General features: G+C 38.5%; 1 protein-coding gene across 6 annotated transcripts in view; it reads left to right on the top strand.

Annotated features, from left to right (window-relative positions):
* Positions 1–24705, top strand: part of AOPEP (aminopeptidase O (putative)) — a 370704-nt gene that overhangs the window by 40789 nt on the left and 305210 nt on the right. For all 6 annotated transcript variants that reach the window (XM_027094269.1, XM_027094272.1, XM_027094268.1 and 3 more), the window contains exon 2: positions 14743–15655. In XM_027094269.1, coding sequence (XP_026950070.1) covers positions 14880–15655 — 776 coding nt within the window. In that variant the 5' untranslated portion in view covers positions 14743–14879. The remainder of the gene's footprint in view (positions 1–14742; positions 15656–24705) is intronic.

The following is a 24705-nucleotide window of genomic DNA, read 5'->3' as shown; positions in this document are numbered from 1 at the left end:
ATTTATTTGAACTTACTGTCTTTTTTTCTTGGTGAGTCTAGTTTTGTTTATCTCTGCTCAGTTTTCCTTTTAGTTCATTTATTACAGCATTTATGTCCTTAATTATAATACTAATAGCTGCTTTAAGGTCCTTGCCTGCTAATTCTAATATTTTGGTCCACTCAAGTCAGTTTCCCTTGATTGCTTTTTCTTTGAATACGGGTCCTATGTTCTTGTTTCTTTTATGCCTAATAATTTTGAGTTTTATCTTGGACATTGTGCTGATATTTTATAGAAACTCTGGGTTCCTTATGTTCCTCTAAGCAGTAGTAAGTGTTTTATTTTATCAGGCAGTTAACTTGGCTGAACTCAAACTTCTGACTTTACCTTCCCTGCATTAGGCAGCAGTAAAAATCTCAGTTTAGTTCTGTTCATTTAGCATAAGAGGACTGTTTGGTTTGCCCCGAACATGGGGTCAGTTAGAAAATTGGGCAGTTTATATGTAGAATATGAGGCTCTCGTCCTTCCTGAAGTTTTCCTTCTTTACTTTCTAGCTGCTGAGTCAGTTCTGAACTCTGTCCTCCGATTCTTCAACCATTGAAATTGCAGATTTCAGTCTGAATTTTAGCTGCTCTGCCTAGCACCAAGTAGGGCCTACTGTTAGATGAAAAACTGTAAAACAGGAAGCTCAGTGCCATTCTCTTCTCCCAGGTGTCAACTACCTACAGTTTCTGTGAGCTTTTTGCTTATTCCCATATGCCTTCAGATTTTTTTTGTTGTTGCCTAGAGTTTATAAGTGTTGTCAATGGGAGGATTGGTCTGATATAAGCTATTCCACTACTACCAGAAGGGGCACTCCCCTTCATTTTAGAGGAATAATAATATTAATTAAATAATTATAAAAACAGATGTAAAGCTAAAACTTTTTTTGTGCTGCAAAGTACACAGTGCTGTGAGATATCATAATAGGGTAATTTGACTTAATCAGTGAGGTCAGGAAAGCTTTCCTTGGGGACATGGTGGGGAGAGCAAGAGAGTTACTAGACAAAGGGAAAATTGAAGATGATTCCACGTATTTGTTGAATGAATGAATAATATAATCCAGCTTTCTCTGCATCTTGGCTTCTTTCTTTGCACATATTCTTATCCTCTTAATCTTTAATCATCTCTCCAGGCTTCTGTGATGATGAATGGGTATCTATAGCTATGGTTCTTATAAAATTATTCAGTGAAGCATGTCCTTCATGAAAATTTCTTGAGCCAAAGGACTTGTGGGTATGGCCTATTTAAGTGGTATAGCAGGGTTCATGGCTTTATGGTCCATATGATCAACTGAGTTAAAAGGAAATCCCCCTCCCAATATCAGGTATTTAGAAATGCTGGGTAAAATATAACAACATACACATGGCTACACACACAGACACACATACACGCAAATTCAAAACCAAGAAAGGCTTATCTTAGTTGACCAAAATGGAGAGGGAATGTAAAGTTAGTATGATGAATAGAAGTCTAATCTAAGAGGCTCTCACAGAGGAATAGGTATAGGCCTTAATAGCTGGGTGTGGCGGAGGTGGGTAAGGGAGACTTGATCTCCACCAAGGAAGGGGTACCCAGCCATGGACTCAGTACATGTGGCAAACTAAAACTGAATTATTTGTGTAAAGCCAGAAGCCATAAGGGGGAGATCCCTACATTCAGTGGAGAAAGAAAATTCCGTTACACTGTCCCAACAGAGAGGCAAGGAAATCTGCTGTCTACTCAGGGCTAGACATGGAAAGAATTCCCAAGTCCTTCAACTGAAGGAGCACACTGTATCTTGAGCAAGCCAAATAAAAATAACTCCACATTTAGTCATATTGAATGAAACTGTAGAAACTCAAAGATAATGAAAGAATATAAAAGCTACTAGGGAGAAAAAACAATAAATATCAAGAAATGCAAATTGATTACAAACTTCTTATCAGCAAAAAGATGTCAGAATATAGTAGAGTAATATATATTCAAAGTGCTAAGTGAAAATAACTGTCAGCCTAAAAGTCTACACTTAAATGATCATTTAATAGTGAGGATGTATTAAAGACATTTTCAAACATGCAAGTGTTGAAAGAGTTTACTACTCCCAGATTCCTCCTGAAAGAGTTACTAAAGATATACTTAAGTAAAAAGGAAATTGTGGCAAATTGTATTTTCCAAAAGGGGTCATAACAATATCTACCATCTCACATGCTCTTCTCCAATGTTACCTAACCAGAGGTGGAGTTGAATTCCCTCTTCTTGAATCTGGACTGGCCATATGACTCTCTTTTGAAACCAGTAGCATCTGGTAGAAGTGATACCACTTCCACAAAGCCTTGACCTTTGAGGCTAGATCAGAAAAGGTCATTCAGCTTTCAACTGGTTCTTTGGGACACTTGCTCTGGAGGCTGCCAGGTACCCTATAAGTTTTCTGACTATTCTGAGATTTCCATGTTAGAGAGGTTTTGTGTAGCCACTCTGATCATCAGACCTCCCAGACATGCCCATTCTCCACTGAGTCCCATAGTCAAATTCATAAGATTCAGAAGAATGCCCTATCTGAGTAATATATATAAGGTGTATAATAAATATATTTTATATTTATAAAGAATATAATAAAATCTTGCTGTTTGAAGCTATAAAATTTTGGGTTAATTTGTTATGTAGCAGTAGTAACTGTAATAAAATTGAACCCCGAAAGAAGGAATGAAATGTATGAATCCATCATGAGCAAGGAAGCTTGTGAACAAATAAGTACTGACTTTTTCCTAAGTTGGATGAAGGTTGTTGAAAACAATGTGATGCTAAGATATTAGCAACAATAATATGGAAGCTGGTATAGAGTAGGGAAGAGAAAGGACTCATGATAAGACTTTCTATGGTCCTTGTATTTTTCAGAGATTGACTTTAAGTAGGCATAGTCAAGAAAAGAAATAGATTGTATGAGGTATGAAACAGTAGAGGGAAAAAAGAGAATTTGGAAAAATTCAACAAAAGGTAGAAAAGTAAAAGCTAAGAAGCAAAGAAATTCATGGTAAATAGAAAGCACAAAATAAGTTGGTTGAGACTAGTGCTCTTATAACATAATCATGATAAATGTAAATAAAATTAATTTCAGTTATCTAAATGACTATGTATTAAAAAAAATACAGCCCAATGTTGCTTTAAAAAGATACCCAAGGCAAAACAACCCAAAGAAGTTAAAAATAAATGGATAGAGAAGATATATCAGTATATCAGGAAAAAAAAAAAAAGAAAGCAGGTGTGACAATATTAATATTAGGCAAAATGGAATTCTAGGTGTTTTACCCAGGAAACACTTGCACATGTGTACCAGGAGACATGTACAAGGATGTTCATTGCAATATTGTAATAATGAAAAATTTGAAAGAACTGAGATTTCTATCAGTAGGGAAATATATGGCTAAATTGTGGAATATTCGGGGACTTCCCTGGTGGTACAGTAGTTAAGACTCTTCATTCCCAATGCAGGGGGCCTGGGTTTGATCCCTGGTCAGAGAACTAGATTCCACATGCATGCTGCAACTAAGAGTTTGCATGCCACAACTAAGGAGCCCATGAGCCGCAACTAAGGAGCCCGCCTACTGCAACTAAGACCTGGTGCAACCAAGTAAATTTAAAAAAAAATTGTGGAATATTCATATCAGGACAACGTATAGCAATTAAATAAGCTAGATTTATTTGCATTTTCATGGCTATATTTTGCATCTATTTGAGTGAGAGAAATAAGTTACAAAATAACATGTTAGTGTGACATTTCTAAACATAATACATTTGCACTTCTAAGATTCCTTCTAATTCTGAAATCATCAAATTTCACATCAATAAGCTATATTTCTATGACAATATGCATTTGACTATCTGAGGAAGTATGCCCAGAAACAGTATACTTCAGTAACCTAATTACTGTCATTAAGAGCAATCACTGTATCCTAAAGAATGAACACACTTGGAATAGAAGACAACTGTCTTCCTCTGAACAAGTAATCTGTAGAATTAAATATTTTGTAACTGTTCCCAGTATGCTCAATGCTATGTAATAAGCATATATGCAAAACTCTCTCCTTTTCCCTTGAGTTGCTTACAAGAAAAGAGATGTGGCAGAAAGAAGTACAGGTGTATGATGAGAAGAAATGAGAGCTGTCTGGAAGATGTTTAAGCAATAACTTTCTTCTCAGACCTATGCAGACCAGAATCCCTGTGCTGTAAATAACTAGACATTGAAATCACAAATGCCCTCAGATGTCAAATTCCACAGATATTTATTGAGAACCTACTGTGTACAGGGTATTCTACTTAACATGGTCATGAACACAGAGATGAGTTAGGAGTCCCAAGTTCTTTATAGACCTTTGGAAGATGAAGGTAACTATAAAACGAGGCAGGATAAGTTAAGGGCCATGAGAGTGATACAGAGGGCTTTGTAGCTTGAAAGGAGAGAAATTATTTTCTTTGGAGGGTTCCAGAATGGAAGCTGTTTCCACATTTGTAAATGTGCTCACTTCTGTTTGGATGATTAAAGGTGACAAGGCAGTTTCTTTGCTGTGCCATAGCTCTGTTTAATCCTCTTCCACTAACCCCCGCACCGCCCCCCCAGAAAATACTTTCTTAAGAAAAGTATTTCTGTACATTAAATCTTTCAAAGCCTTTAATGGTGTTGCTGAAACAATCATTTAAGCATTTAAAACACACACCACATAGCACACTTATTTTAGAGGTAGCAGTGGTTAGCCACTGGAAACTAATCATTGGGTTTGATAAAGGGAGGAATTTTATGTTATGGCTTATGACAGAGAATGGAAAAATGCTTTAGTGAGATGAGCTGGCATTTAAAATTGGAGCACAATAATAGCAAAAAGTGCTGAAGTCAACGAACTGCTTAGAAATATGGTTACTATTTGCTGAGAGAGGCCTTTCAAGGTGGCCAGATATATGCGTTTGCAACCACAGTCAGTTCAGTTCTTCCCTAAACATGGGACTGTGACCCTGATTGATGTCAGTGAGAGTTATGTACTTGCAGAGAAAAATGTTTAGATCATCCATGAATGCAAGGCAAAAAGGAAATAGGTGTAATAAGAAACAAGTTTTAATAGAGTTACACATTAAACATAACTTAGGATAGAAACCATGCGAAGGTGATGGTGATCTTTTGAGTCTTCTGGGCTTGCTTAAAAATTCTCCTTTTTTCTCCAAAGCTATTATACTCTGAATTGATTCTAGTCCACACAACTGAAAGAAGATAAAAAAGGTAGAGTGGGGTATGGAAGAGATTCTTAGCATTTGATTTATGACTTGGACAATATGAAGGAAATGGTCATGAGGATGAGAATTTCAAGGAAAAGTACCAGCAAGTGGAAGAGCCTCAGAAATTGACCTTGGGCAAATTGCTGTACCTCTCTGGACCTCATTGTCTTCATTGGTAAAACTAGAGTGTTAGAAGTGAGCCCTAAGGAATTTTTCAGCTTGAGAATTCAGTAAAGTAGACTAGTTAAAATGGACAATAGGACCAAACGTAGTTTTTGCTTGTTTGTTTTCTTTCCAGTTTCATTGAGATATAATTAACACATAATATTGTATTACTTTAAGGTGTACAACGTAATGCTTTGAGATATATATGGCTCCCACACTAAGTCATATTCTCCAGTTTAGTCTTCATCAATAATGTGATATTTTGGTCTCCCTTTGCCATATCCTCATCTTATTTCCCAGTATGTTCAGAATTTGAATGTGCAAGAAGAGTGCTGTTCATTTGGCTCTCTCAGACTCCAAAAGCTGGGATGCAGGGGGAAAAAATTGGCTTTGGTGAGAAGGGATTATTGGTTCCTCTGAATCTGGATAAGGCGATATGTTTCCTCTGAATCAGGAGATGGCACTAATTGTGAAGAACTAGAAATCCTTGAGGTATGGTGGAGTTTCAGGGATTCAAAATCATCTCAGTCAGGTAGGAGGCCAAATAATCAGCTAAGAATGAGTCATCAGGCATGGACTTGGAAAGTTAAAAGGAGAAAAGATTTATAATTGCCTCTATATGGAGTATACTCAAGAATCCACTGAAAGAGGTTTAGAGGTGGGGACCAAGATGGCAGAGTAGAAGGACCCTGAGCTCACCTCCTCTCACAACCACACCAAAATCACAACAATTTTAAGAACAGCCATCAGTGAACAAGACCAGGACCTACCAGAAAAGATCTTCTACAACTAAAGACATAAAGAAGGACCCACAATGAAATGGGTAGGAGGGGCGGATTCACAATATAATCAACTCCCATACCCACAAACTGGAGAATAATTATAGTGCTTCCACAGGAGTGAGTGTTCTGAGCCCCACGTTGGGCTCCCCAGCTTGGGGGTCCTGCACCAGGAAGACAAGCCACCAGAGCATTTGGCTTTGAAGGCCAGTGGGACTTAATTTCGGGAGTCCCAAAGGACTAGTGGGAAACAGAGACTTTATTCTTAAAGCACACACACAAAATCTCATATGCTCTGGGACCCAGGACAAAAGTAGTAATTTGATAGGAACCTGGACCAGACCTACCTGTGGTCTTGGAGAGTCTCTCAGTGAGGCGGGGGTCAGCTGTGGCTCACCGTAGGGACATAGACACTGGTGACAGCCATTCTGGGGAGCTGCTACTATGTGGACACTGGTGCTGGTAGGTGCCTTTGTGGAACCCTCCCTCTAGCTCAGTTCTAAGACCTGGCTGCACCCAACTGTTCGTTAGCACCTGTGTAGGGATGCCTCAGGCCAAGAAATGAACTGGGTAGGAACAAGCCCCACCCCTCAGAAGATGGGCTGCCTAAAGACTTCCTGAGCCCACAGCCACCTCTAGACATGCTTCTAGGCACGATCCTGCCCACCAGAGGGCCAGGACCCAGCTCCACACTCCAGGGGGCAGTCACCAGGTATAAGAAAACTATGATCCTACAGCCTATGTACCCAGCCTGCCTACAGCAGGCCAGATCCTGCTCTGGGGCCAGCTGGGCCCTGTTCCTGCCCATTGTCAGGCAAACACAAGCTCTGGGATATCCCAGATACTGTACCCAACTGTGTCAGGAACCAGCCCCTCCCCACCAGTGATCTGACACAAGCTGTGGGATCCCTGGGCCCTGTAGCCAGACTCCAGGACCCAGCTCTGTAAGCCAGTAGTCCAGCACTAACCCCAGAACCTGGCTTCACCCACCAGTGGGTAGACAACAGCCCTGGGGTCTACTGGACCCTGAGTCTGCCCACCAGTGAGCCAGCACTAGCCTAGAGGCCCCCTGGGGTTCAGCAGTCAGCTGCTTCATGACCAGGCCCAGCCAACCAGCAGCCAGAAGGCTCCGCACAAGGCAGGGCCTGGCAACCAAGTGGATTAGGGGCCAACCAAGACTACCAGACCACCCACAGAGTCAGCCTCCTGCAACAGAAGGACCCACACAGCCCTCATAGGGGAAACCCCTAGAACATATAGCTTGGATGATGAGACGGGGGTGCACTGCTGGGACACATAGGACTTCTCCTACAGAAGGCCACTTCTTTGGGGTCAGGAAACATAATTAACCTACCAGATAAATAAAAATACAGATAGCAACTCAGGCAAAATGAGGCATCAGAGGAGCATGTTCCAGATGAAGGAACAAGATAAAACCCCAGAAGAAGAACTAAGTGAAGTGGAGATAGACAATCTACCTGAGAAAGAGCTCAGGGTAATGATCATAAAAATGATCAAAGAACTTGGGAGAAGAATGTATGCACAGAGCAAGAAGTTAGAAGTTTTTAACAAAGAGTTATAAAGAACAACCAAACAGAGATGAAGAATACAATAACTGAAATGAAAAATATACCAGAAGGAGTCAACAGTAGAGTAAATGATACAGAGGAAGGGATCAGCAAGATGGAAAACAGAGTAGAGGAAACCACTGACATTGAACAGACAAAAGAAAAAAGAAAAAAATAGAAATGAAGACAGTTTAAGAGACCTCTGGGACAACATCAAGTGCACTAATATTTGCATTATAGGGGTATCAGAAGGAAAAAAGAGAGAGAAAGAGGCTGAGAACATATTTGAAGACATAATAGCTGGAGACTTCCCTACCCTGAGAAAGGAAACAGTCATCCAAGTCCAGGAAGTGCAGAGAGTCCCCTACAGGATTAACCCAAAGGGGAACACACCAAGACACACAGTCATTAAAATGACAAAAATTAAAGATAAAGAGAATATTAAAAGTAGCAAGGGAGAAGCAACAAATAGCATACAAGGGGACTCCCATGAGGATATCAGCTGACTTTTCAGCAGAAACTCTGCAGGCCAGAAGAGAGTGGCATGATATATTTAAAGTGATGAAAGGTAAAAACCTACAACCAAGAATACTCTGTGCAGCAAGGCTCTCAATCACATTTGATGGAGAGATCAAAAGATTTACAGACAAGCAGAATCTAAAAGGATTCAGCACCACCAAACCAGCTTTACAACAAATGTTAAAGGAACTTCTCTAGGTGAGAAAGAAAAGGCCACAGCTAGAAACAAGTAAAATTACAAAATGAAAAAGCTCATCAATAAAGGCAAACATAAAGGTAGGAAATCATCCATGCACAAAGCTAGTAGGAAGGTCAGAAGACAAAAGTAGTAAAATAATCTATATCCACAATAAGCAGTTAAGGGAGACACAAAACAATTAGATGTAAAATATGATATCAAAAATAGTAATCATGAGGGGAGGAGAGTACAACTGTTGGGTTGTTAAAATGCATTTGAAATTAACAGATCAACAACTTAAAGCAATTATATATATATGCTGCTAAACAACCAGTGGCTCACTGAAGAAATCAAAGAGGAAATCAGAAAGTACCTGGAGACAAATGAGAATGAATACGTGACTATCCAAAACCTATGGGATGCAGCAAAAGCAGTTCTAAAAGGGAAGTTTATAGCGATAACAGGCTTACCTCAGGAAACAAGAAAAATCTCAAATAAACAACCTAACCCTATAGCAGATGAAAGCTCTTATATATAGAACGGATAAACAACAAGGTCTTACTGTGTAACACTATATTCAATATAGTTCAAGAGAACTGTATTCAATATCCTATGATACAACATAATAGAAAAGAATATAAAAATGTGTATGTATGTATAACTGAATCACTTTGCTGTATGGCAGAAATTAACACAACATTGTAAATCAATTATACTTCAATAAAAAAAAGAATGGAAAAAAATAAAATATAGGTGAATTATATCACAATGAAGCTGGGAAAAAAGAAATAAAATAAAACATTATCATAACTTATAGGAAAAAAAAAAAGCCAAAAAGCCCCTAACCCTATACCTAAAGGAACTAGGGAAAGAAGAATAGACAAAACCCAAAGATAGTAGAAGGAAAGAAATCATGAAGATGAGAGCAGAAATAAAGGAAATAGAAACTAAAACAATAGAAAAGATCAATGAAAGTAAAAGCTGGTTCTTTGAAAAGATACACAAAATTGATAAACCTTTAGCTAGACTCATCAAGAAAGAAGGGAGAGGGCCCAGATCAATAAAACCAGAAATGCAAAAGAAGTTACAACCAACACCACAGAAATATGAAGGATCATGAGAGACTACTGTGAACAACTCTACTGTGAAAACTGGACTACCTAGAAGAAATGGACAAATTCTTAGAAATGTATAATCTCCCAAGATTGAACTGGAAGAAACAGAAAATATGAACAGACCAATTACCAGTAATTAAATTGAGTCAGTAATTTAAAAAATTCCAACAAGCAAAAGTCCAGGACCAGATGGCTTCACAGGTGAATTCTACCAAACATTTAGAGAAGAGTTAACACCTATCCTTCTCCAAATATTCCAAAATATTGTGGAGGAAGGAACACTTCCAAATGCATTCTATGGGACCAGCATTACCCTAATACCAGATAAAGATATCACAAAAAAAGAAAATTACAGAACAATATCACTGATGAACCTAGATGCAGAAATCCTCAACAAAATATTTGCAAACTGAATCCAACAATACACTAAAAGGATCATACACAGTGATGAAGTGGGATCTATCCCAGAGATGCAAGGATTTTTCTATATCTGCAAATCAACCAATGTGATACATCACATTAACAAATTGAAGAATAAAAACCAGATGATCATCTTGATAGATGCAGAAAAGCTTTTGACAAAATTCAACATCCATTTATGATTAAAAACTTTCCAGAAAGTGGGCATAGAGGGAACATATCTCAACATAATAAAGACCATATAGGACCTACCCACAGCTAACTCAACAGTGAAAAGCTGAAAGCATTTCCTCTGAGATCAGGAACAAGACAAGGATGCCCTTGTCTTGTTTTATTCATCATATTATTGGAAGCCCTAGCCCCAGCAATCAGAGAAGAAAAAGATATAAACAGAATCCAAATTGGAAAAGAAGAAGTAAAACTGTCACTATTTGCAGATGACATGATATTTGCAGATGACATGATACTATTTGTAGAAAATCCTAAAGATGCCAGAAAACTACTACAACTCATCAATGAATTCAGTAAAGTTGCAGGATATAAAATTAATATACAGAAATCTGTTGCATTTCTGTACACCAACAGCTATCAGAAATAGAAATTAAAGAAACAATCCCCTTTACCATAACATCAAAAATAATAAAATACCTAGGGATAAACTTACCACAGGAGGCAGAAGACCTGTACTCTGAAAACTATAAGACGCTGACAAAAGAAACTGAAGATGACACAAACAGATGGAAAGCTGTACCATGTTCTTGGATTGGAAGAATCAGTATTGTTAAAATGACCATACTATCCAAGGCAATCTACAGATTCAATGCAATCCCTATCAAAATACCAATGGTATTTTTCACAGACCTAGAACAAAAAAAATTTTAATTTGTATGGAAACACAAAAGACCCCAAATAGCCAAAACAATCTTGAGAAAGAAGAGTAGAGCTGGAGGAATCACACTCTCTGACATCAGACTATACTACAAAGCTACAGTAATCAAAACAGAATGGTATTGGCACAAAAACAGAATATAGACAAATGGAGCAGGATAGAATGCCCAGGAATAAAGTCACTAGTCTACAACAAAAGAGGCAAGAATATACAAGGGAGAAAAGAAAGTCTCTTAAATAAGTGGTTCTGGGAAAACTGGACAGCTACATGTGAAAGAATGAAATCAGAACGTTCTCTAACAGTGTACACAAAAATAAACTCAAAATGGATTAAGGACATAAATGTAAGACCCAAAACCATAAAACTCCCAGAGGAAAACACAGGCAGAACACTCTGACATAAATCACAGCAATGTTCTTTTGGCTCTATCTCCTAAACAAAGGAAATAAAAGCACAAATAATAAATGGGATCTAATTAAACTTAAAAGCTTCTGTACAGCAAAGGAAAAAAAAACAAAAACAAAAGATAACCTACTAAACCTACTAAATGGGAGAAAATATTTGCAAATGATGTGACTGATAAGGGGTTAATATCCAAAATATATAAACAGCTCATACAGTTCAACATCAAAAAAAAAAAAAAACCAAAATCAAAACAACAACAACAACAAAAAACCAAACAAACAACCTGATTAAAAAATGGGCAGAGAAGACCTGAATAGACATTTATCCAAAGAGGAAATGCAGATGGCCAACAGGCACATGAAAAGATGCTCAACATCACTCATCGTCAGGGAAATGCAAATCAAAACCACAATGAGATATCACCTCACACCTGTCAGAATGGCTGTCATCAAAAAGAACACAAATAACAAATGTTGGAGGGGATGTGAAGAAAAGGAAACCCTTGTACACTGTTGTGGGAATGTAAATTGTTGCAGCCACTGTGGAAAACAGTATGTAAGTTTCTCAAAAAACTGAAAATAAAACTACCATATGACCCAGCAATTCCACTCCTGGGTATATATTCAAACAACAACAACAACAACGCTAATTGGAAAAGATTCACGCACCCCAGTGTTCTTAGCAGCATTACTTACACTTACCAAGATACAGAAGCCACGTAAATGTCCATGAACAGATAAAGAAGATGTGGTATACATATACAATGGAATACTATGCAGCCATAGAAAGGAATGAAAATCTTGCCTTTTGTAACAATGTGGGTGGACTTCGACGGTATTATTCTAAGTGAAATAAGTCAGACAGAGAAAGACAAATACTGTATGAGATCACTTATATGTAGAATCTGAAAAATTCTACAAACGAGTGAATATAACAAAAAAGAAGCAGGCTCACAGATATAGAGAACAAATTAGTGATTATCAGTGGGGAGAGGGAAGGAGGAGGGGCAACATAAGGGTAGGGGATTAAGAGGTATGAACAATTATGTATAAAATAAGCTACAATGATACATTGTACGACACAGGGAATATAGCCAATATTTTATAATAACTATAAATGGAGTGTAACCTTTAAAAGTTGTGAATCACTGAATTGTATACCTGTAGCTTATATAATATTGTTCATCAACTAGACTTCAATTCAAAAAAAAAAGAATCTACTGAAGAGGACAAAAGGATTTCCAGTTAGGTTGACAAACAAAGTGACATTAACAGTCTTGGATGGGCAGGGCTCTAAGGCAGCCTAGGGACAGCCACGAGGGACAGAAGTGATGAAAACTACTCTATAGAATATATTTTATTAAATGATATTAACTTTCACAAGTAAATGAAGGAATCTATTAGGGTTAGACAATAAATGGTTTTATCTATATTATTAGAAATACTAAAGTATTCTTTTTCAAATTTGATAGTTTAGACAGCCACAAAGTTAAGCCTTGTCTTAATTGATTCAGGCTTTTCCTCGTGTGTGTATTCAGTTTTTTTTTTTATTAAAAAAAATTTTAATAGCCCAGTCAACAAAATACTGCATTACAGCAGCTCCAAACACCAGCAGGATGAAGTTTTAGCATCCATTGTTTCTGATTACATAGATATAGCCAGTAGCTTTATTGTAGTTTATTATTCATTATGTGACAAGTTCAATTGTTCTCATGCAGAAAAGAAAATACCCTGGCTTATTCCCTTTGCCCATTGACTTTTCTAGGATTAAAGTGAGTGCCAGCTTCTCCTTAAGGTAATCTCAGACTATTCTTTTACCTCCCTGATTTCTCTCAATTCCTATCATTCTTAAAGTCAAAGTGTGTATTACCACATACAGTTTGGTGGGGATGGGGGAGGGAGAGTAGGGAGCAGGGAAGGATTTCAGGAGGCAATTGGACTTGAACTGTGTGGAGGGAGAAGAGAATTTGGCAGGTGGATATGGGAGGTGGGAGCCAGGAGCACTCCAGGTGTGGCACACTACTTGCCTCCAAAAAGCATGGAGGCAAGATGTCAGGTCATCTTTAGGGAGCAGTGTGCTGAGCAGGCCCTTTGACTAGAGGACAAGGATTCAAAGGGAGTGTGGTCTCCATGACTGGAAAAAATAGCCTGAAACCAGATTGTACAAGGCTGCAGGAAGCCAGCTTCTTTTAAGGATAGGTGAGATTTTGATGAGGAAATAGCCTGTAGAGAGGTAGAAAATGAAAGTTCAATAGTTTTGATTGTTGGAATGAGATTCTAGAAGGAAAGGAAATAAGAGTCTAGTAGATTGGCCGAAAAAGTTAGAAGGGAAGTGAGGAGGAGTTAAACAATAAAAATGGAGGGCTCAATTTTACTTGAAAAGTCAAGCAAGTAATGTTTTGCTGTTGATAAAAGAATACCTCTTGATATTTAGAAATACAAAAGTGATTTTAAATAAATCTACTCTGTCAGAGTTTTTGTTTCTTTTTCCCTGCCATTTTTTTTTTCCACTTTTGGTTAAAAAAAAATATGCTGAAAGAAATTAGGTACACAACAGGGACTGAAATAATTTCAAATAATTTTTCTTTTAGCTGGATTGCTGTTATAAAATAGGACTACATTTTGATCCGAACTTCTATGAAGAACTTGGGCGTTTTATTACAACATCTGTTTCCACGTTTTAATTTCTCTCCTTCCTTTTATAGGCATTTGCATACCTTTTTTTTTTTTTCAGATGAGAAGACCTTTTCGTTTGCCACAAGAAGGCTATTATCCAGAATGTTAATGGGCTTTCAGCTATTAAGATGTAATGATATACCTTGAGTATTTAACTATAAATTTGAAAAATCTCCATGAACAATCTCAAAGGAATACTTAGAATGCACTCTTGGTAAATTGGCTCATTTTCCTGTAATTTACTGGAAGTGCTGATATGAGAGCAGTCCTAATGTGAAAAGTACAATAATCCCTGGAGTTACATTGTATGTATTAAATGATTACTCTCAAAGAATAAAACATATGAGACCATTTAGCCTTCATTCACATTTGTTACTTAGAATCACAGTAGAGAAACAATCCCTTTTCTTTTGGTGCACAAAATTAGAAACGATACATTTAATATCTTTTAAAACAAGAGGTACAGTGATGTTACACTTTTGCCTAACAATTGCTGTTTTCTGGAACAAGGACTGTTCTAGTTAGGAACATGATTCTTCTGGTTTTGTGGAGGCCCCTTTCATTCCATTGATAATTGAAATATTTTTAGAAACCCATAATGTAATTTTCTTTGATGTCAGTCAAAAAGATTAGTCTGCCTTCTAGCCATGAGCTTCTACTACATTGGGGAATTATTTAAGGAGGTAGTCAACTTGCAGAAGCAGCAGTTGCAGGAGCAAAGGGTCTTGTTTGGAATTTTGTGTGATTGTGTTTTTCTTCTTTACCAGGGGACTGAAAGTTGTGGAACCCTAATTTGTGACATCGGGTGTTTTTTGGTAAGCAGCCATTTATGACTCTGGAAGATTGGGACTGACAGGAAGCCCCTTCTGAGATTTAAACAAAGTTCTCGAACAACACCTATACCATGGACATAAAGCTGGATCCTTCCCGAGATGACCTGCCTCTCATGGCCAACACCAGCCACATACTTGTGAAGCACTATGTACTGGATTTAGATGTGGATTTCGAAAGTCAAATCATTGAGGGCACCATAGTGCTTTTCTTCGAGTCTGGAAATAAATTCAAGAAACAGAGTAGTTCCACTGAGGAAACCTACCCATCAGAGTCAAACAAAGCCTGCAAATTTAGGACGCCTGAACCCTGCCATATTCCTGTAACAAATACAAGGACCGTCTCATCTAAAATGGGATATAATGATTTTGTAATCTGTGGTAAAGGTGAAAAAGATACGTCTGGTAAAGATGATAACCATGACAACCAGGAACAGGCTTCTGGGATTTCTAGCTCAAAGTACTGCTGTGACGCAGGGAATCATGGGAGTGAGGATTTTTTGCTAGTGTTGGACTGCTGTGATTTATCTGTGTTAAAGGTTGAGGAGGTGGATGTTGCTGCTGTGCCAGGTATTGAAAAATTTACAAGGTCTCCCAAGCTCAGGAATCAGATTGTATGTGAACTCGTGGCTCTGCCTGCAGATCGTTGGAGGGAGCAGTTAGACTATTATGCTCGCTGCAGCCAGGCTCCTGGTTGTGGGGAACTCCTGTTTGACATTGACACTTGGAGCTTACAGATCAGGAAGACAGGGGTTCAGACAGCTACTGACTTTCCTCATGCCATAAGGATACAGTACACAACCAAACCCCAGGGGCGATCAGTTACGTGGACCTCAGACCAGAGTGGCAGGTAGGTTATCTGGGCACTCTGCAGTCCCCTGCCCATTAATCTTACACACCGGGAGGTGTGTAAAGACACTTCTCTTTATTGTGGCATTACCCATCTAACCTTAAATCCTTCGACCCACAGTGAAGCAGGTAAATTCCCAGGCATGCTGAACTCTTAATAGGATTACTTCCCTTAAGTCAGGATGAAAAGATTACTTTATTAAGCCCCCGTATTTCTGAGTTAGGAGACTGAAAGTCAGGTTTAATGGTTAAATGCCGAGCCTAGCTCTCTGTTGAGATCTCTGCTGGCAGCTTCCAGTACTGTAGATGGAAACGATATGTATCTTTGAGCAAATACTTTCTCAAAGTTCCTTCATATTCCCCCTGAGGGATTACATGGCTGCCAAGTTGGGTTGGTGTGAAGCCTGGCAAAGTGCTTCCAAATAAAGCCAGCTCCGCTTTGTGGCTTTCTTACTGTACCTGTCTCTTGGCAGCAATGCCTCCCTGGACTTTGTCAGTTATTATGTAATATGAACCCTCAAACACTGGAAGGATTTGGTTCTGAGGGTGACAGTCAGTCCTGCTGAGTCCACACTTGCCTCTTTGGCCATGATTCTGGGTATCTGACACCAAGGAGACTGCTGATTTTTTGTGTGGGGAGAAGGAATTGATGAGGCATCGATGTTCAGAGGGTGGGTATTTAGGCAGTCATTTGTTCTTTTCTTCTTGCCTGTCCTCTAACAGTTGTTCAGGGTTTTTAGAATTTGAGAATTTTCAAATCAAACTTTATTGATTCCTCATTATTCTACCTATTTCTTTGTGCTAATGTACTGCAAAGCAATACAATAATTATAGCAGATCTTGGTTGGAGGAGCGTTCATCTCTGTGAGCTTGTTTTCAGCGTCTTCTTTTATAGCGTTGGACTCCCTTAATGGAGGCAGTGGTCTCGGTAAATTGCTTACATCTCTCCCCCAACTCACCCCCCAAAAAACCTTCTAGATCATATTTTGAAAGCCATCACTTTGACTTTGAGCTCTCATTATCCCGTTCTTTGCCTCTAATCTTACCTCCTGCTCTGGTTTCCCTCCCTGCTCAGAATGAGTTTGCTTCCTGTCATTTCTGCTGGAGTCTGAGGTGGCCTTTGGGATAGTGCAGGGGTGGTGCAAATTTACATCAGTACAAAAGCGTAGTGACTTATCTATAGAATAACTTGTTTGATATTCTTGGGAGTCTGCGAGGGAAAGAAATAGGTGTTCCTACTGTATCTTCAGATTTTTTTGAAATTATTGAAGATGGGCTTTTCAGTAAGATTTGACAATACACTGTCTCTGAATATTTAACTAGGAAATTCTAGATTTTATACTCTCAGATATTTCATTTTTGAATTAGAATAACGGGGAAGAAGAAACTATCGACAGTATTTAGAAGAAATTCTCAGTAATGGCCTCAAACATGGCTTTCTTCTCAGTGCTTACTACAAAGAAAGAGATTAGACTTGTGAATTACACTGCATGTAAAGTGTTGAGTAGGAATGAGTTATTGATAAATGCTGGTTTCCTTAAAGAAACTCAGAAGGTCCGTGGGCACATTTTGCTCCTGAAAGGTTGACTTGAATTTACTCTTGATGTCTCCTTTTCTGAAAATTCAGTAAAACACATGATCACAGCAGGAGTTTAAGGTGTATTTTTGGAAGTTTGTGATTATATGTTAGTAAATAAATGGCATTTATGCAGTCTTACAGGGATAAAAAATTTTTTTAATCCTCAAAGATTTTTTTTCTCCTTTTTCTTTTCTTTTTTTTTGGGGAATTTTATTATAGTCAAGATAATCTTCCATGAATGACCACCAAATCTCTATATATAAATTTTCCCACATGCTTAAGAATAAATCTAGATATATACTGGTAACTGTTTGGATACTGTAAGGACTTAAAATGCCCAAGGATCCCAGGTTACTAGACAGAAATAATTGCTTAGTGATATGAGCAAATAGTAATCATCAGGGTTACAATGCTTTATGAATATAATTGTGTGAAAATGTAAAATTTCACAATTGTGTGAAAAATATAACTGGGTAGAGCTTACTTCCTTCAAGGCATAGAGTCTACATTTATTAAACTAAAGTAGTGGTTACATTTTTACCCTTGAATGGCAGAATACTATCCATATGCCTACTATAAATTCTTAGTCTGGATGAGAAACTTTTTATTCCCATTTTACAAATAGGAAAATTGAATAAAGTTACTGAAAGCTCCTACAAAACTCCATGTGTTAATTGTGAAAGGGAGCTATGTTTCTTACTTTTGATTTTTACCATGTCCTTTATTGTATGCAAAGATTTCAATACCTTTAAAAAAACAAATTATATTAGCTTTCAATAAACTTCTATTTTTAAGCAGATACTAGACAGAAACTTAAGAAAAGCTCTAAACTGGTACTTTTCCTTTCAAGTTCCATCAGTGGCTTCTCCCCTTCCCACTCTTATCCTACCCTTTGTTGAGAATAAAACTTGTTATTTTGTTTGATAATATGTAAATAAATAATCAAGACGTCAGAGGATCCTAGGATGAAATGTAAAATGTGACAGAACAATCTAGCTATATTAAAAATGTATGAAACAACCTCACTGAAGGGAGTAGAGGAAAAAGATACTGACCTAAGTAACTTTGGAAATGAGTTGAATCTGTAAGGCTAAAGGCAAAAGGAACTGTACATAAATACTGTACTGTAGTTGATAGAGTTGTTTCCCATAGGGGTACAGGTTAACAATACTGGTACCACTGTACATATATCCTGGAATTGAGCAATTTAGTAAATGGGTGCAAGTGATGGGAGCCAGGTTTCTCACTGCTGAAGTGGGAGATTACAGATGAGCAAGGGGAGGAGGCTAGAATGATCCATGTGGAAATGGATTAGAATTGGAGACATCACTATGAACTCATGTTTAGCATACTATAGATACAGATGGTTGCATATAGAAATAATTATAGATATGGTTGTTTGCAAGTGATAGCATACACACATATATTTCCTTGTTTGTCAGCTGAGTGGGTTTAGAAGCAGTGAGTGTACCCTAGCGCCTGGATCTTGGCTTCTAATATATTCTCCAGTAAAGGAACCAGGGCTTCTTGGAGAAACGGCTGGGACTGGGGCAGGCAACATGCAAGATGAAGCTGGAGCATCTATAATGCCAGAAAATAAGGAAATGCTCAAAGAGCAGCAAGAAGAACCCAGAATTACGTGTGTCTGTCAAAGTCCAAGGAGCCATCTGAAAGAACTCCTAATGACTCAAACTGAGCAACAAAATAAAATAGTTTTAATAGAGCAGAAAGTAACACACCATTGTAAAGCAATTATGCTCCAATAAAGATGTTTAAAAAAAGTAACAAAACAAAACAAAAACTAGTTTTGGATGATAACCCAAAGTATAAAATAAATATCCATGAGTCCATACTAATATAAAACAGTGATTGACTTAAATAAACAAATGGAGGAGAATAGCCAAATCCATGGTGCAAAAGAAGTCCAAGTTATATAGATACTCTGCCCTTATCGTGGTAGAGCATAACTCCTCACTCCTTAAGTGTGAGCTCTTCATAGTGACTTCCTTCCAAAGATGACAGTGTGGAAAGGGGGAAAAAGTAAATTTCCATTGGAGAAATCTGACAAACGTGACCTCGGCAAGGAGATCAAAGTTAACATCAACAGTGATGAGTCACATTGATAGTATGCACCCTTGGTATGGTGTGATGCAAATGGCATCTTTGTGACCTTCTTCCCCAAAACCCATAACCCCAGTCTAACCAAGAGAAAAACATGAGATAAATCAGACTTTCAACAAAATACCTGACCAGTACTCCTCAAAACTCTCAAGGCCAACATAAATAAAGTCTTCAGAAACTGTCACAGTCAAGAGAAGCCTAAGGATGATGATTAAAATTAATGTAGTAACCTGGTATAGAAAAGGGACTTTAGAGGAAAACTAATGAAATCTGAGTAGTTTAGTTAATGTCTGGACTTTAGTTAATAATAATGTGTCAACTGTGACAAATATACTAATGTAAGTTGTAGGGCAAACTGGGTATGGGATATATGGGGACTGTGTTTTATCTTTGTACTTTTAAAAATAAATCTAAAACTGATCAAATAAAAAACTCATTAAAGAATAAACTTCAAATTTGAAAAAAAATCATCATCTTTCCATCCTGAAATTCCTCTTTCATAAGAGCTCTCATCCCACTTTTACCAAGTAGCAGTGTTCTCTGGACAAGAACTGAAAATGTATTTGCAGCTATAAAAGAGTATTTCTTTAAATCATTGTTAATCATTTCTTCTTCCTCATTGTTATTCTAGTTCTAAAATGAAATAGCTGGAAATATAAAAACTACATTTTCTTACTTTGTTTTTACATTTTCTGGGCTTCCCTGGTGGCGCAGTGGTTGAGAGTCCGCCTGCCGATGCAGGGGACACGGGTTCGTGCCCCGGTCCGGGAAGATCCCACATGCCGCGGAGCGGCTGGGCCCGTGAGCCATGGCCGCTGAGCCTGCGCGTCTGGAGCCTGTGCTCCACAACGGGACAGGCCACAACAGTGAGAGGCCCGCGTACCGCAAAACAAACAAAACTACATTTTCTTACTTTGTTTTAGCCATTGTGGGGTTCTGGCTTCTCTTGAACCTAAGTGCTCTTTCTTGCCTCCAGCATTCAGATACTGGATTTTAGGTGACCTTTAAAACTGACTGATGAAATAACCACATACTTAACAATATGATACATGCTTCTTGGAAACAATGTTTACTTTTTTGTGGTGTGTGAGTATGTGTGCCCTTTGAAAATATTTTGATGAGACCTGGAACAGTCAAGAATGTGTAATGGTGTACTTGCTAAGCTAGACAGGAAGAGGCCTTCATATCTTTTTGATTCCAGAGCCTCAACATACTTAAGAAAAAAAAATCTTTAAAAAAATGGAAATCTTTATTCAAAGTTTATGTACTTTCTGCATTTTCCTGCCTTTTTTCCATTCCAGTGAATAAAATGTTATTTAAAACCAAAGCATTTTTTTCTGTTAACCCATTCCTTTTTCCCTTTGGATCATTATAATAGTTGTGGAACCAGCCAAGTGGTCTAGGAGATCTTGCTTAAGCTGATGACATCACTGAACATGAGTTGAATGGAGGGGAAATTCAGTTAAACATAGGAAATTTATTTTAAAAACTATAATTATTTGGGTCATTGTTAAAGGTAGCTGACTAGGAAAATACATTATAACTTAAAGTGATATTAAAATTTAAAATTTCCTAGATCAGTATGATGTTTCTTTGTTTTAGACAAAGCCAGAATGATGTTGGCAAAATACTAAGGAGGGAATGATTTTTTTAAATTATATTTATTGTTCAGCTGTTGGACCAAGGACGATGTAGACCTTTGGAGTATTTTTAGTTTGATATCGAAACCAGATGTTGAAACATGTCCCCCCACCACACATACGCACACACAAACACGAAAATAGTTTCATTGTTTTGTATCTTACTATTAAGTTTTAAAATTAAAAGAATGAGCAGAAGATATTTTAGAAGAGATTTCAGGTCTAAAATGAACATTTCTGTAATTAATACCTTTTTTCCCCCCTACTTGCATCAAGAAACCAATGTAAAATTCATGAGAACTGGAGGGGAAATACCCATTAATTCTATAATATCATAGTATAACTGCAAAGGAGGAATTGATAATCCCAAACATGAAAATGTTTGGAAGTGTTCCTTTTCAGCCTCCTTATCCCCTTGCTGCACTGTCTAGATGGATCTCTGTTTCTCAGCATCCCAGTTGAGTCTTGCGAGAAAAGGCAATGATGGACTGTCCTAATTTAAACAAGTAACAAAAATGACCAACCAAACAACAACAACAAAAAACCATGAATCACCAAACATCAACAGAAGATAACAAATCAAAATGACCTATAACCAAAAGCCTGGAGTGTTGAAAAGAATTTAAAAAGTGAGAGCCAAGAGAACTGAGTACTCAGAGCTGGGCTGCCAACTAGCTATGTGACTTCAGATAAGTCATTTTACATCTCTGGAGCTTAATTTCCTTGTGTGTAAAATGAGAAAATTCCGTGAGAGGACCTCCAAATGTTTTCCATACATGAAATCCTACACTCACAAGGGACTTCCAGATGAAAAGTACTATCTTTGCCTGTACAAACAGCTTGCTTATTTTGCACCCAAAACACCTCTGTTAAAGGAGAGGTGACTTTCTGACTCAAAGCCACTTTCAGTCCAGTCCATTTTGACCATACACAAAATCTATCCAAGTCAAAGCAGCATTCTCCTTGAACTTGCCATATATGTTTATTATGATTGGTGAGTCACAGTTTTGGTGACTGTGCCATGAAGAAGAATGATAATAAAGAAGGGGTGTGTGTGAGAATGTGTGTGTGTGTGTGTGTGTGTGTGTGTGTGTGTGTGTGTATAGGGGTGAGAGAGAGTTGTGGTTGACACTTCCTGTTTTAGTAGTCTGCTCTTGGTTTTTGTGTAACAAGAAAGCAAGAGGGTTTCTTACCTACAATGGAAATTGTAACTTAGGTTTAATGAGAACATGGAGCCATAAAAAAGATCGGGTGCAGGAAGGAGTACAGACGGAAAGGAATTAGAGGAGGCCTGAAGACTTTGTAACTCTGGGGAGTTTATAAAAGAATCTGACCCACTGAGCTGTCACATCTGTGGTCCCCTGGCTTCCAGTGACCAGATCAGTGTGGGAAAACATCCCATCAAGCCACACCCACAGCAACAGGGGGCTCATCACCTCCTACCCGAGTCTGTTGAAGCAGCCCTCTCCCCAGTTGTTGATCTGTGATAATCAAGTCTCTGAAAATGGGTGATTTTTATGGAAAGTGGTGAAACTTGAAACATTTTTTTAAACTAAAAATAACCCCCTTTCACTCCGACCGCAAAAAGACATGCATATAGTAAACTGAAAATAAAGAAAATATATGGTTTGAATCTATTCCCTACAAGTTTTATAGATGGCTTTAAAGATGGCTCCTCCCAAAAAGACAAGCAAACATGTTAGTTTAGTTGATGTCTTAGTCGATTTGGGCTGCTACAACAAAATACTGCAGAGCGAATGGTTTATAAACAAGAGAAAATTATTTCTCACAGTTCCGGAGGCTAGAAGTTGGAAATCAGGATGCCAGCATGGTTAGGTCCTGGTTAAGGCCCTCTTTTGTGTTGCAGACTGCCGACTTCTGGCTGCGGCCTCACATGGTGGAAGGGGCTAGGAAGCTCGGTCTGGCCTCTTATAAAGGCATTAATCTCATTCATGAGGGTTGTGCCCTTATGACCTAAGCACCTCCCAAAGACCCCACCTCCTAATACCATCACTTTGGGCATTAAGATTTCCCATATGAATTTGGACGGACACATTCAGACCATAGCAGCATAGTGTATCTTATCCTCATTTGACTATTCCGCATACACACAAGAAGCTGAAGTAATTGTAACTCTGACAGGTTCTTCCTCAATTTAGAAGTTCTTTCAACGCAACAAGCCACGGGCCTGCCTGTGACCCCCATCCTACCCTGTTTTCTTTCTGATTTTCAGTGGCCTCCTCCCATTCCCACAACTCCTGTGCAGTTAGTCTGGGCTCTCCAGGGGGGTCTTCCATGCGGGTGGGTATCCCAGGGCATGTAGAACGAGCCCTGGTGAAAGAGAGTTTTCCTTTTCATGTTGGAAGAAATTGTTCAGTTGGGAAATAATGAAGTTATAAACATCAGAATTGCAGGCTGGCGCCTAAACATCTATCCCATAAGCATTTTAGCAACATGGCCGAGGTGTAAGGCTGTGCATGTTGAATAAGCACAGCTGCATTTCTTTCGGTGATTACATACCCAGATAACTGCAGAGCATGTTTATAAATGCACATAGACTTTCCTCCCCTCTTGGGACACAGGGGCGGGGGGAGGGAGGGGTGGGGAATGTGTGTGTGGTAGGAGTCACCACGTAGAGAGTATGATTTTCAGGAGGGTTTAACTCCGTGAAGACCTTATGTCGACCAGTTCTCCACTTTCTGTCGGATGCCCAAAATTCCGCCACTAGACCTTTATCCAGGGGTTAAAGCTTTCATCCCTGTTAAAATGTAGTTACTTAACTTTAGATTGTTTTAGACATTTGCACCATGACGTGTGACATGCATAAGAATATCAGATTTTGAAAGCTGAAAAAGCCATCGGTTATGAAGTCACTGGCACTCGGTTTGAGTGTGTTGAGGAGGGAGGAGTGAAGCTGCAGCTGAGAAAGAAGAAAAGGCCAAGAAGGGAGTAGACTGGGAACATGAAGGGAATCTACATTTTCAAGAAATTTTGCCTAGGATTGTTTTCCTATTTCTGAAAACATTCCAATAAGAAAGTGATTCAGTCATATCAGACAAGGGTATATTTATGGGTGTGGCTTTTAGACAGATGAATGGATCTATACTTTCAGAGTTATAGCTCTAGAGACCAAGTGGAAAGCTAGAAAGAAAACATATAGACTTTGGCAGAAAGGATGCCCCAGCCATATAAAGAGGGGAGAGAAAGAGACTTGTGGGGACAGTGGGAGGATTGGAGGTGAGAGCTTCCTGGGATCTGGCCAGGCATCTAATCCCCTTGGTGGGAAACTTCAGGCGCCAATGCAAAATGAGCCTTCAAGAGGATGACAGGGGATCAGGACAAAACTCTAGAACAAAATATCTAGAACTAGGCTGTTTAGAGGGGGAAATAATAGAGAACTGGGGAGGAAATGATGGTGATAACATGCTTTTTTAAATCCAGTCAATGGAAGGATTCCCTCCCCACCTCCCTATTTGTGTACGATACCCAGACTCAGATCTGCCTGCAGCCTCAGTAACTTACTACTTCATAACATCATCATTTCTAAATTTCTGAGATAGATCTAATTTCAGACACTCAGTCCCATTGTTGGACACTATACTGTTTGGGGTTAGGAAATTGAGGTCTCTGTGTCCATACAAGTGTCCTTTGCCATATGGTGTGTAAAGCCCTTTCTATGCAAATTAAACAGGTAGGAACTCTCCTTCTCCC

This window comes from Aethalodelphis obliquidens, unplaced genomic scaffold (genome assembly GCF_003676395.1).
Source record: "Aethalodelphis obliquidens isolate GAN/ISIS:26980383/991018 unplaced genomic scaffold, ASM367639v1 scaffold88, whole genome shotgun sequence".
Lineage (NCBI taxonomy): Eukaryota > Metazoa > Chordata > Mammalia > Artiodactyla > Delphinidae > Aethalodelphis > Aethalodelphis obliquidens.
The sequence above is the reverse complement of the archived record's forward strand: the minus strand, read 5'-3'. Positions and strand labels throughout refer to the sequence as shown.